The 15,146-nt window shown below is 35.5% G+C and overlaps 1 protein-coding gene across 4 annotated transcripts in view; it reads right to left on the bottom strand.

Annotated features, from left to right (window-relative positions):
• The window catches only part of PDGFC (platelet derived growth factor C), a 215,350-nt gene that overhangs the window by 78,026 nt on the left and 122,178 nt on the right, over positions 1-15,146 (bottom strand). For all 4 annotated transcript variants that reach the window (XM_078367830.1, XM_002745293.7, XM_002745292.7 and 1 more), the window contains one exon: positions 14,597-14,792. In XM_078367830.1, coding sequence (XP_078223956.1) covers positions 14,597-14,792 — 196 coding nt within the window. The remainder of the gene's footprint in view (positions 1-14,596; positions 14,793-15,146) is intronic.

The raw sequence follows: 15,146 nt of genomic DNA, 5'->3' as shown, positions 1-15,146 counted from the left end.
TAGAAATTAATTTTAAGTCAGAATCTGCCTGTATTATAAAAGCCTGAAGAGGTAGTATATTTAAAGATTGGCTTCTTTAAGAGTGAGGTTGTATCATAATAAAAGCTGGAACCTGAACAGAATCTAGTGCCCCAAGGGTCAAGAATTAACAAGATCAGGTGAATTTCAGAAATTGTTATTTGAAAATTCATATAGCAATATGATATTAATATTTTAATATTGAAGACATAACTATACAAACATTGATGAGGTTGAGACAAGAAAAGCCAACACAAAATTATTACAGTTCATTTTTAAATTTATACATTTAGAAGTCCTTTATTAATAATAATTAGTGTTCTAGGCCCAGCACAGTGGCTCACGCCTGTAATCCCAGCACTTTGGGAGGCCAAGGTGGGCAGACCATGAGGTCAGGAGATAGAGACCTTCCTGGCCAACATGGTGAAACCCCATCTCTACTAAAAATACAAAAATAGCTGGGCGTGGTGATATGTGCCTGTAATCCCAGCTACTTGAGAGGCCGAGGCAGGAGAATCGCTTGAACCAGAGAGTCGAAGGTTGCAGTGAGCCGAGATCACACCACTGCACTCCAGCCTGGCAAAAGAGTGAGACCCCATCTCAAAATAGTAACAATAACAACAACAACAACAACAACAATTAGTGTTCTATGGCTATTGCTTATTTCTTCCCCTGGCAAATGCTACATTAGATAACCAGTAAGCTAGCCTGAGAGTGACATGAATATTGCTTCGCTTCTAGAAACTGTCCATAGTTAAGTCATTTTGCCAACTGGAAGACTAAAAAAATTGCAACATTACTTCAGTGGCAGCAAAGCAACTATGGAAAGTAAGGGCATGGCACAAAAAAATGGCTTTCCAAAATCCCCCAAATCCTCATAGAGCACAAACTCTTCTAATCGATGCAGCAAAGTGATCTTTGTGCAATAACAAACAGACAAGCTAGGGAAAGAAAGGTAAAGAAGAGACGGAGGTGTTGACAATAAAAAAGGAGAGGATAAGATGCAGGAGAAAGGTAAAGCATTGGTGAGACAGTGGTTGAGCCAGGCAGGAGTTTGGGAGTTGCAGGACACATTCTTTCTCTACTTGGAATGTTGATTTTGAACATTTCAAAATATAAAACCAAAACATCTCATTAGCCAAGAGCAGAATCCCTTGATCTCAGACTTGGTCAGATCCACACCCTTTATTTTAAGACCTCTTGGGAATGATTTTTTAAGTTACAAAAGTAATTGCTACAGAGGGCAAAGGACAACAAAGCTATAAATTATGCCACCGGACTAACTGCACTCAAAAGAAGTTGCTGGAAAGGGCATTGGCAAAATCTTCACTCTAAAAAGAACTTTATTCTGTGGTCAGAGTGCACGTAGTAAAAACAATAACTAAATTCGAAAGCTGCCTGTTAATGCCTATCTGTTCTAAACATCAATAGTAGAAATAGTTATTTTTGTATAACCAGCACCGTTTCCTCCTCCTAAAGAAAAAAGAAAGTTTTGCTTTCAGGGGCCATTTCTCCACCAATCATAGGACAACATTTGGGTCTCACAATGGGCATGTAAACCAAATCTTGCCAATCGGAGTAACACATATGCCTAATTCATGCTACAGCAACTGGCTCACATATGGATACTTGGTCCAAACCAGGCCAATTACAATTCTTCCCAGAGCTTTTGCACAAAAGTTTTAGTATCTTTCAAAGATGATTTGAGTGCTAAAATCTTGACACTGGACTTTTTCTGCCATTTTATGAGGACAGCCTGATAGAGAATAAAATCAACTAGTAGAAAGAAAATCTGTAGAGGCAGAGAAAAATCAACAGAGAAATCTACAGAGGCAGAGAAAAATGCCAATAGAGAGTTGATGGCATCCCTTCAGATACTAAAATCTATGCCTAAAATTTTCAGTATTATAATCTAAACATTTCTTTTTGTATTCAGAGTCTGTAGCTGATATGATTTGGCTATGTTCCCACCCAAATCTCATCTTTTAGTTCCCATAATCCCCATGTGTTGTGAAAAGAAACAGGTGGAGGTAGTTGAATCATTTGGGTGGCTACCCTCATGCTGTTCTCATGATAGTGAGTTCTCACGAGATTTGATGGTTTTATAAGGGGATTTTTTCCTCTTTTGCTTGGCACTTCTTCCTGCCTCCATGTGAAGAAGGATGTGTTTTCTTCCCCTTCCACCAGGACTGTAAATTTCCTGGTCCTCCCCAGTCCTGCAGAACTAAGTCAGTTAAACTTCTTTCCTTTACAAATTACCCAGTCTTGGGTAGTTCTTCGTAGCAGCATGAGAATGGCTTACTCCAGTAAAATAGTACTGGGAATAGTGGGGTGCTCCTGGAAAGATACCCAAAAACGTGGAACCAAGTTTGGAACTGGGTAACACGCAGAGGGTAGAACCATTTGGAGGGCTCAGAGGAATACAGGAAAATCTGGGAAAGTTTAAAACTTCCTAGAGACGTGAAGTGCTCAGAAGACAGGAAAATGTGCGAAGCTATGGAAATTCCTAAAGACTTGTTGAATGGCTTTGACCGAAATGCTGATAGTGATATGGACAATGAAGTCTGGCCTGCGGTGGTCTCAGATAGAGATAAGAAACTTGCTGGGAAATGAATTAAAAGTCACTCTTGCTATGCTTTAGGAAAGAGACTGGTGGCTTTTTGCTACTGCCCTAGAGATCTGTGGAACTCTGAACTTGAGAGAGATTATTGAGGGTATCTGGTGGAAGACATTTCTAAGTGGCACAGAGGTGCCAGAGTATAAAAGTTTGGAAAATTTGCAGGCTGACAATACAGTAGAAAAGAAAAACTTACTTTCTGGAGAGAAATTCAAGCAATTTTTCTAATGAAGAAGGGGCCAAATGCTAATCACCAAGGCAATGGGGAAAATGTCTCCAGAGAATGTAAGAGACCTTCACAGCAGCCCTCCCATCACAGACGTGGAGAGTTAGGAGGTAAAAATGGTTTTATGTCTGGGCCCAGAGTCCCTGTGCTGTGCGCAGCCTAGGGTCTTGGTTCCCTACATCCCAGCAGCTCCAGCCATAGCTAAAAGGGAACATGGTAGAACTCTGGCTGTTGCTTCAGAGAATGCAAGCCCCAAGCCTTGGTGGCTTCCATGTGACGTCGGTCCTGAGAGTGCACAGAAGACAAGCATTGAGGTTTGGGAATCTCCACCTAGATTTCAGAAAATGTATGGAAATGCTTATATGCCCAGGCAGAAGACTGGTGCAGGGTTGGAGCCCTTAGAGAGAACCTCTGCTAGGGCAATAAAGAAGGGAAATGTGAAGTTGAATCCCCTACACACTCCCCACTGGGGCACTGCCTAATGGAGTGGTGAGAAGAGAGCCACTGTCCTCTAGACCTCAGAATTGTAGATCCACTGACAGCTTGCACATTGTGCATCTGAAAAAGCTGCAGAAACTCAATGCTAGCCCTTGAAAGCAGCTGAGGGCTGGGCTCTACCCTGAAAAGCCACAAGGGCAGAGCTGTCCAAGGCCATAGGAGCCCACCTCTTGCATCATCATGACCTGAAAGTGAGACATGCAGTTAAAGGAGATCATTTCAGAGCTTAAGAATTTGACTGCCCCACTAGTTTTGGACTTACATGGGTCCTACTGCCCCTAGGTTTAAGCAAATTTCTCCCATTTGGATTGGGTGTATTTACACAATGCCTGTACCTTCATTGTATCTAGGAAGTAGCTAACTTGCTTTTGATTTTACAGGCTCATATGCACTGCCTTGTCTCCAGTGAGACTTTGGAGTTGGACTTTTGGGTTAAAGCTAGAATGAGTCAAAATTTGAGGGGACTGTTGGAAAGTCATGATTGTGTTTTGAAATGTAAAGACATGAGATTTGGGAGGGGGATCAGGGATGGAATGATATAATTTGGCTGTGTCCCCAACCAAATCTCATCTTGAATTGTAGTTCCTAAAAACTTCACGTAATGGGAGGAACCAGATGGCAGGTAATTGGATCATTGGGATGGTTACCCTCATGCTATTCTCATGATGGTGACTGCGATCTCATAAGATCTGGTAGTTTTATAAGGAGCTTTTCCTTCTTTTGCTCAGCACTTCCCTTTCCTGCCACCATGTGAAGAAGGATGCGTTTGCTTCCCCTTCTGTCATGATTGTAAGTTTCCTGAGGCCTCTCCAGCCCTGCAGAACTAAGTAAATTCAGCCTCTTTCCTTTATAAATTACTCACTCTCAGGCAGTTTTTTTTTTTCCAGACAGGGTCTCACTCTGTCACTCAGGATGGAGTGCAGTAGCACAATCTTGGCTCACTGCAACCTCTGCCTCCCAGGTTCAAGCAGTTCTCCCACTTCAGCCTCCCAAGTAACTGATTACAAGTGCATGCCACCATGCTCAGCTCATTGTTTTTGATAGAGTCAGGGTTTTATGAAATTGGCTAGGCTGGTGTCGAACTGCTGATCCCTGGTGATCCACCCATCTTGGTCTCCAAAGTGCTGGGATTACAGGCATGAGCCACTACACCTGGCCTCAGACAGTTCTTTAAAGCAGCATGAGAATGGACAAACACACTAGCTAAGCATCCGTAGTCACTTGATAAAAGAGTCTTCAATTAACATTTCTTTATATGAATCCCTATATCTCACAATGTAAGCCTTTACCTGCTCGGAAAGTTATTTTGTTATGGCATATTTCTAGCAGAATGGTCAGATTATTTCTAGACATCATGCAATATTGATCTTTCCTCTTCTCAGGCCCCAATGTAAAATTTCCCTGTTCAACCCAAAGAAAAAAGAGAAAGGCTGTCTCTTCTATAACAGAATGGACATTTAGCTCTCTTAATTTACTCTTTGGTTTGCCTTCAATATAAATGTTTATAGTGGCAGCAATATTTAAATGGGTCAATTTGTTTCTCCCACAGCTTGTGCTCTGGGGCAAAAGATAATGTATCTTTCAAATAAAAAGAATTGGGATGGTTTAAAGGTTTCCTTTCACACCAATACACAGGCAACCTTATTCCCACTCCTACACAGAGTGCATGTAAGAGAGCAACATGCTTCCTATTAATGCATCGAGCAGAAAAAAAAAATCCGGCAAGCTCCAAGTATGTGGAAATATATATCTCTAAAGTTTGGTGTTTGAGAAATAACAAAATACCTCCAACTAAATAACAAAATTCCTTCAATAGACTCTGCATGGTTCTATCAGCATTCTCTTTCTAAAATACAGACCACTATATGACCTTGTTCTGCAATAAAACCATTTCTTCTGATAGCATAAAAAAGGAAGTTTAAATCTCTTAGCTTAGTATTCAAAGTTCTTCACAGTTTAGTCCTCTCTACCATTACACACCCACCACTTACCACACCTCCAAGGCATCTCAGGCTCCAGAGAATGTCAGTGTTCTCAAATTATTTTCTCTATATCCAGTCTAACACTATTTGGAGTTCTCATTTCTCTATAATCCACCTGCTATTTTATTTTCAGTAACTGTTACTGAGTATCCATTAGGTACCAGTCAGCTAATGACATTCTACCTAATCTTCAAGATCCAATATATGTTACATTCCCATCTATCTCCTCATTATGACTAATCTTTCTATGCTTCAATACTTAGATCACTTCTTATTTAAAGCCATAGCACTATGTTTGCCTACACAACTACAACACACCCTCCTCTTCTTCCTTAAAGCTATAGTGATTTGTTTAGGTCACTGGTATGGTTTGAATGTTTGTTTGTGTCTTTGCAAAACTCATATGTGAAATCCTAACCCTTAAGGTGATGGTATTTGAAGTAGTGTGTTTGGGAGGTGATTAGGCCATTAACAGGATCAGCACTCTTATAGAAGAGGCCTACGAGAGATCCCTCCCACATTAACAATGGAAAGACACAAAGAGAAGACAGTCGTCTTTGAACCGGGAGGCCGGCCCTCCCTCTGGTGTCTTGATCTTGGCCTTCCCAGCATCCAGAATTGTGAGAAATAAAATTCTGTGCTTTATAAGCCACCCAGTTTATGGTTTGTTATAGCAGTCTGAAGAGGATGAGACAGTAACCACCATACATGTGCTTCAGCACAGCTGGGCCACTAAAGCAAGTCCTGGACGGGGACATGTAATGCTTCCCCTTCCCCTTGCCAGCATCTGAGGTAGGTATACCACAGAAAGAAACCACAGCATCATCCACAACACTGGACAAATGTTCTTTTCTGCCCTCATAGTAGGGTTCCCACAACATATCTTAAAGAGGTTCTTAAATTTTTTGTTTGTTTGTTTATCCTATCTTTTTCCTGCCATCATGAGCAAGACTGAAATTGTCAGTTACTGTCCAAAACCTAGTTACTTATTCTCAGGCCAGTGCTGCGGATTCAGGATGGGGAGAATGATGTCTTTGTATCTCTCAGGGCTAAAATTTAAGATTGCTTATGCTAAATATGGACTAGTAGTGCCTTTCATTTTCCTCAATCCTTTTAAGGGGCTAATGAAAGCATTCTGCTTAGAAAATAAATTCTTATGATGTACTTACTGGTCACTAAAGCCATTATCACCAAATAAACAATACTGCCTTTATTTCATTTCTGTGGTCATGCAACTAAGGAATATTTTATTGTTTTCATAAAATAACATTTCCTTAAATTGTATCATCCACAGCTTGCACTGGCATTGAAACACTAATACAAGAGATCTATAATACCCTTGAAAACTATAAGAGAGTGAAACACAGAAAATGAGTGTTTGAGTTTTTGAGGTTTGCATGGAAGGGTTAATCTATCCACCCCCATCTCTCCTTAATAAATTAATAACAATTACTTAGAGACTGTTGATAGTAAAGATACACAGTTATGGTATAAATTAGAAAATGAACAAAAAGTAGTCTAAACATAATTAGTTACAGCAGTAACTATACTCTATTTATTATATACTAGGATTCATAGCATTTTATCTTAATTGTTTATATATTTGTCTGCCTCTTGACTCAGACTATGAGCTACTTGAGGACATGAGCCATCTTCTACTTATTGCTGTCTTCTAATTGCCTACCACACTTACTGTGGTAGGTTATACTTACTACACTTACACAACCTAAAACTTTATGTCCAGTCTAACTACCTTCTAAGAATAAAGGAGAAGTAAAGAAAATTTAGTTAAGTTATACTTACTGTGGCAGATAATTAGAAGATAAATGTTTGTTGACTATAAGAGTAAATGAATGAGTAAATAATAAGGTCACATTTATTTTGTTATAAACAGAAGGAAGAACAAAAAATGTCTAAACTTTTTTCATTATAAAGAAAAACCTAATAATTTTGACCATCTGAAATTCTATAACTCATTACCTGTAACTCATTATACTTTTTCCTGATTGAACCAGTTATAATAATTGTTCTAAAAGGAAGAGGTGTTTTGGTGAAGATGAAGCACTATTTTAAATTGGACAGACTGATTAATCCATCCTTTTTCAAATGCTGTCTCTCATCATCTTTCTCTTTGTAAAATGGTATCTATAATATGTATATTATTTATTTCAAAAGAGGAATAAACAGAAAAAAAATCAGTAAGAAGCTTTCCACTAAAAAAACGTGTCCTCCTGATCTGGGTGCAGTGGCTCACGTGTATAATCCGAGCACTTTGAAAGGCTCAGGTAGCAGGATCACTTGAGGCTAAGAGTTAAAGATCAGCCTGGACCATATGGCAAGACCTTGTTTCTACAAAAATGAAAATAAAAATAGCCAGGCATGGTGATGTGTACCTGCAGTCAGGTTCATCAAAAGGCTTAGGTGGGAGGATCACCCAAGACCAGGACTTGAAGCTGCAGTGAGCCAAGACCACACTACTACAGTCCAACCTGGCCAACAGAGCAAGAACTTGCCACTACAATAAGTGTCCACCTACGTAAACCACGTCCATGACATCAGAAGCTTTCAAGGAGACATAATCAATAAATAATAAGCTATGACTGTATAAAGCAGAGGACCAGAAACCCACTGATACCTCATCCATGACGATTCCATGGTGTATATGTGCCATATTTTCTTTATCCAGTCTATCTCTGATGGGCATTTGGATTGGTTTTCTCAGCATAGTGTCATGCTGTCTTAGAAGATAGCAGTTAGTTAAGTTGTTCTCAGTTATGTATTTGGGATAGGGAAAACAATGATTGGTTTTAGATATTTTTAAGTTACGCATGCACTTCTAAGGTACTCATTAAAAAACATAAACTGATGTACAGTCTAAATCAGTAGAAAAAAAAATGGAATGAGAAGAAGACAAGCTAAATGAATGCAAAAAAAGGAAACTGAAGCAACAGGAAAATGAGTACAAAATAATTAATAGAATAGAATCCAAAATATCCATACAAACAATCGATGTACTAGATTAAATTCCACAGTGAAATATGAAGATTTCTTTGGAATTTTTTTAATGCTACTCATGTTCCTTTTGAGAAAGACAACTATAACATACACAGACACACACACTAACATGACTGTACACATACAAACAAGGACAGAAGAAAGTTGAAAGCAAAATAATAGAAAGAATGCCAGACCAAAAAAAAAAAAAAATTACTTGGTGTTGCTAAATTAACATTAGGCATAATATACTTTGAGGCTAAAACAAAAAATTAGTAACAATAAAGAATATTACATTTTTGAACTTGTATGCATCAACTGCCATAATTTTAAATGATATAAAGCTTTCGACAGTGGTCTGTTGAAATTTATATATATTTACAAGGTGAAATTTGTAAATATATGTATCCTCTATTAAAATAATTTAATGCAACTCTCTCAGAAATTAATATATAACAAAGAAAATATCAGAAAGCCACATGCTGTGCACAACTGAAACTGATGTAACAGACATATACATACACTACTGCAAGAGCATGCACTCTTTGAAAGATGAATATTTGAAAAAAATAAATATTTTAAAATATTAAAAACTCATATATACAAAAATTTAAAAATTGCTTCTATATAATCTCTGCTTTAAGAGAAGAATACAATAGATATTATAAAAATCTTAAATTGGACAAAAATTAAAATAACACATTATGAAAATTGGCAGGGCACATAGAAAACAGAATGTCTGTAAGGAAATTGTTATGTTTACATGAACAATTTAAAAATAAAAGAACTAAAATTATATTTAACTTAAGAAGTTAGAAATACTTCATAACGAATGACGAGAACAAAAGACATAAGGAATATAAGCAAATAAATTTAAAAATACATGTATATAGAGAGAAGCTAGACATGCAGAGAAACAGTTGTGCTTTGTGGGAAAGTATCCATAATTTCTGCTATGAATAACTCCATCCTGTGTGTCTAATTCCAATTTTATCAGAGCTCAGCATCTTTCATTGCCGTTAAACTGTTTTACAACTCAGTAAGGTATAAATGATTTACATCAAATAAAAAATAATTATTGTCTACAGACCTAAAAATAAACTATGCCCTGTGGAAGTTTAACTGACTTCTCTCTCTGACTTTGGAAGAGGCCAGTTTTGCCTCCATTTGCACATTTATTACTATATTCCCAATCTAAAACTGGCTGTTTTTTTAATTGTCATTAAGTTAGTTTTAGCATCTGACTGTCCCCTTTGTTAATAAGTTAAATAAAATTAGTTGTTTACTTCATATAGAGAGAGAAGGCATAATTTTACCTTTTAAACCCTTATTCTTTAACACTCATTAACAGAGCCAAAATTTGTTTTCTTTGAAAGAGTAATGATAAACCGAACCATTGGCAAAACTAAGTGAGAAAAGAGAAAAGCAAAGCAAAATAAGAGGAGTGAACACAAAACAACATTAGCAATAAAGCAAAAGACACAGTTAGAGATGCAGCAGAAATTAAAATATATTAAGGACATTTTGTAAAAACCCTAATAAAATAAAACTTAAAACTTCAAAAAAATGCTTAGAAACCATAAAGTGAATAACTGACTTTAAAAGTAGAAATCATAAATGGATGCTAAAAAAATTGGGTGACAGATTGTCACAGAACAAGATTTGCATGTTTTAAAATTATACCCCCATAAATCACATTGATTACAGTGTAGAAGAACAAAGCACATTCACAACAGAGAAATCTGGTGGATCGTCGTCAAACTCATGTCACCGATAATGCAAGAAAGTGACATTGTAAGCAATCGAAAAATACTTATCACAAAGAGCATTCTGGCCAATAGATTTAAGCAGAATCTAATTTCAGATGAATTAATATTGAGAGTCTGTAGAACAAATGGTCTGGAATTGTTCAAAATATCAATGTCATGAAAGCTAAGAAAAGGCAAGGAGCCCCTACAGACTAAAGTAGATGAAAGAGTTACAATAACCAAATGCAATATAAAATTTATAATTTTTTATTAGATCAAAAATGAAAAGAAATGATTAAAAATCATTTGCAGATGATGAGAAACACTGGGTAAGGGTTTCATATTAATGTTAAATTTATTTCACATGACACTGGTACTGATGTTCCTTGGGAAATATTCTTGTTCTTAAACAATACACAGTGGGTACAAACGGTCATAATGTTGGGAACCTACTTTTAAATTCAAAAGAAAAGAATAATAAACGAATTTTCCCTAAGAGGAAAATGCCTGTTGGCAAAATAAAAATGAAAAAAAGTACTACAAATGATAAAGTAAATTGAAAGAAAACAAAGCAAAAGAAAACATAAACCTTCATCAACCAACATAATCAATATGGACATGTTAACAGAAAACCTTTTAGGCCCAATGGCCACAGACAGAACAATTTCAACAAGAGAGTTAATAATGACAGAATTTGGTTATAATACATAGAATAAAATATATATTTATTAATTTTTACTAATAGAAATGACAAAAGGAAGACATGAAAAAAAAGGAAGGACAGACAAATCTTCTTTGCTGAAGAATTCCAAATAATATATGCATACACCTTTTAAGGGGTGGAGCTTAATCAGTATCTTCTTGAGTGTGGGCTGGAGTTAGCTACATACTTCCAAATAATAGAATATGAAACGAAAATACATTACCTCACCAGAGCAGAAGCCTAGCAGAGACCACCTAAGTGATCAAAGCTAACATCATCACTTATGAGTAAGACTGACTGTATGTACTTCCTGATTTGGTAAGGGCATTATCACTATTTGTAATTCTTCCCCAAGACATATAATCTCATTGTAAGCATGACAAAATGTGTGAACAACCTAAACTGGGGGGCCATTCTACAAAATACCTGACCATTTTATCTTTTAAAAATATTATTCTTTAAAGTCATCTAGTTTTATTTATTGTTTAAAACTGTCTAGTCATGAGACACAAGGAAAGAGAAATAGTCACAGATTCTAGAAGACTTACAAGACATTACAACTAAATGCAATGAGTTTATTCTGAAGAAAATCCTGAAAGAGAAAAAGTCATAAACTGGAAAAACTATTGACATCCAAGTAAGACCTGGAGTTTAGTTAATAATACTGTATGAATGTTGATTTCTTAAGCTATGCAAATATGCCAAAGTTATGTAGAATGTTAACATCAGAGGAACCTGGGTTGAAAGTATGCAAAAACTCTCTGTACTATCTTTACAACATCCTACAAATCTAAAGTTATTCAAAGTCTTACAGTTTAAGTTAAAAAAAAGCAGGAAGAAGACAAAGATGCATACTAATTCAATCAACAACATAATGAGACAGAAAAGAAACAGTAAAAGACTCGAAAAAAAATCTTTCTTTTCACAAACCATATCATCTTTTGCATAAATAAAATATAATTTCCACAGCAACTGTCAAAAACATGAAAAAGCTTGCTAAGTTTTCTAGATATAAGATCAATACTAAAAAATTGATTGCCTTTCTAAACACTAGTAATATACAGTTAGAAAATATAGTGCCAAAGAAAGATTTTAGCATTAGCCTATAAGAAATTTAGAACTAACTCTAAATAATGTGCAACATTATTATGAACAAAATTTTAAAACCATGTAGACATTAAGGAAGACTCCAATAAATGGAGCAATGTAAATGAAGTTCTCAAGGACAGAGTCGCTATCACTGTAATGTCAATTGTCTTCAACATGATCTGTACATTCAATGTTTTACAATAAAAATGACAATGGTAGTTTTCAAGGAACTATTTCTCAAGGTTGAAAACAGTAGCTTTCAATGAACTCTACAACCTATTTTTATATTAAAAAGCAAAACAGACAGAATGTTCCAAAATGAGAATAAAATACAGTGAGACTTGCTTATCACAAAGCTTCCATAATGCTACAGCAGTTAAGAGAGTGCCATTCAATTATGAAAAACAAAACCGACCCAAGTAACAGAAGCAACAGAGCAGACTACATACAGAAACCTCATCTGCGAGCTAGCTGACTTTGCACTTTGTTGGGGAAAAAAAGGACTGTTCAGTAAATGATGTTGGCACACTATTGGCTACCCTCCTGAAAAACTTCATACCACAAACACAAATAAATTCCAGATAAATAAAGGAAAATTAAAGGCAAGATTGAAAGAGTCAAACAGATCAATACAAAACGGGTAAAAGATATGAGCAGGCATGATAAAAAGGTAATATGAATACAAAAATTTCTCAAACTTGTTAATCATCAGAAAAACAAAATAAAACCAGTATGAGGTACAATCTCACTCGTATTACCAATTTTTTTTTTTTAAATAAGACAGATCAGAAGTTGGTGAGAACAGTGTGCAACAAAAATTTTTTGTGTCTTTTTGGGAAACGTATAAACTGGTCACTTTAAAAAGACAATTTAACTCTACCTAGTAAAGATGAAACTATAATATCTTAAGACACTGAAAACATTCTCAGAAACAGTCTCAACGTTTTCTTGCATTTTTGCACAAGGAGAACTGGAAACATGTCAGATGTTCATCAAAGTAGAAGACAAAAAAAGGTTATTTATTGTACATCAAAGGCAATACATGATCTAATAAGCTATCTGCCTGAACATGAGCTAATTTGAAAGCATATTTTTTTTGTTTTGCTTGTTTTGAAATGTTAAATCATAAAAGAAAACATGTAGTATTAATCCACTGATACACATTTCATAAGGGGCAAGGAATTAACTATTTTTGACAGATCACACAGAGAGAAATAGGTACTTCTAGTAAAATTATAGAGAAAATCAGGAGAATGAGTAACAAAATTTAGGACAATGATTATATTTTCAGTGAAAAAAAGAAGGTGACAAGAAGAAGGTGTAATCAGGGAGGAATACGGGTAGCAGGTGTCACATGGCTCTCTTGGTGTTGATCTGTGGGAAGCAGAACTTAGGAGAAAGCCCAAGCAGGTGCTAATAAAACTCCAGTGACTGCTACTTTTGTAATGAAGTCCTTTGTCTCTGACCCAGAAGCCTCCTGTCTTCCATTAGCATTCAGGAAACTGGTAGAATAGCTTACTACTTTGCAAATAGGGCAAAATCTTACACCTCTTGTAATTTTTGACAAGATTATGATACCTTGTTTATTAAAAAAAAAAAAAAAGGACAAGAGGTTCAGCACAGCATGATGAAAACTGCCTAAATAGGTGTTAGAAAAAATGGATTTAGCATTTGTTTAGGTACAAAATCTGAATGAGATATACGGCATCTGCTTTCACTCCTCTGGTCATTTTCTAAAGATAATCTAGTTATCAAAATCTAAAATTACAGATGTAAGGAAAAAAAAGAAATGCACAATCACAGAAAGAACAAATGTGAAGAATATGTAACTATGTGATGTTAAAGACACAAACTGTGATGACGGCAAGTACAAAGTTTATTTCATTTGTACTGAAATATTTATCTGTAATATACCATGAGATGAAAATTCTCTTTTAACTTGTATATCAAAGAGAAAAAAAAATCCAGTGAAGAGGTTCAAGTAAAATATTTTCATTTATACAAATGTCATTGAAATGAAAAATCTTCAGTAAGACCACCCAACCTTGACAAGTGTATTCATATGGGATTTACAGAGTCATATTTGTATGACATACAGTAGGTGGTCTTTTGCGTGGATGGAATACTCCAGCTAACTTTGGATCGTGAATGCTTCTCGGATAATTATGATGAATTCCTACCCGGCAAGGCATAACATTAGCCTAAATTTCTAATTCTGCTTTTTCAACTATATTTCTCTTGATGTAATATTCAAACTTCTTAGTACTGTGCATGTACATGTATCCAGGTAATATGTACCTGTGGATAGAGCTTTTTCTTTTAGTAGTTTATCATTTATTTTATTGATTTGGCAATGAGGAAGGTCAAATATAACATTTTTAGCACTAACTGCAACTTATGTTTTCTAGCATGACTACCTTCCTTTATGTAGCTTTGTATTCTCTATTCCTTATTTTAAATGGCTTTATTATGTATACTTTTTACCATAAATTATATTAAATCATTTCAGAAGTAGGTAGAAAGTAATGACTATGTATGCACATGTATGTGATTTTAAATAAAGACTTTAAATAAAACATAGCTTAAATAAGGTTAGAAATTTCTTAGATCATCCAAAAAATAAAACAGAAGATGTCATTTAAAATCAGATCACCGAAAATAAGCAATTTGAAAGACTTTAATAGTTGTTAAATTGTTGGAATTTCAAGTATGATAACTTACTTGCATATGTCACCTTCTGGGTCTTCAAGCCCAAACCTTTCATCAAATGTAAGTTGTATCCATACATTTTCCTCTGCTGCTACTAATCTCCATACCAAAACCATATTTCTTGGATAAGCACGAGGAAACCTTGGGCTGTGAATACTTCCATTAGTAGACACAGTAATAATTCTCTCATGCTGAGGATCTTGTACTCCTAAAGCAAAAATATAGACACAGACACACATTTAGAGAACAGATTTCAAAATTATAGTTGTCAAAATAAGTGTTTATTATTGACATTTTACCTCAGACAAGTGCTGAGTATGTTTTATTTGATATACACCAAATACCACTCTTTCCAGAATTGATCCAGGAAAAGGAATCTTTTATCATCATTGAATAAAAATGTTTTATATTTACACATGAAAAATAGCAAATTACTTTTTTAGAATTATTGAAATGTCAGCTACTAACTCTTTTGGAGTTTTAAAATCACAATAAAGCTGAGTTAAGATTCGAATTTCTGAGAAGGTATCAAATATGAGACATTTTAGAATAAAAATAAACT

Source organism: Callithrix jacchus, chromosome 3, assembly GCF_049354715.1.
Source record: "Callithrix jacchus isolate 240 chromosome 3, calJac240_pri, whole genome shotgun sequence".
In the NCBI taxonomy this organism is placed as follows: Eukaryota; Metazoa; Chordata; class Mammalia; order Primates; family Cebidae; genus Callithrix; species Callithrix jacchus.
The sequence above is the reverse complement of the archived record's forward strand: the minus strand, read 5'-3'. Positions and strand labels throughout refer to the sequence as shown.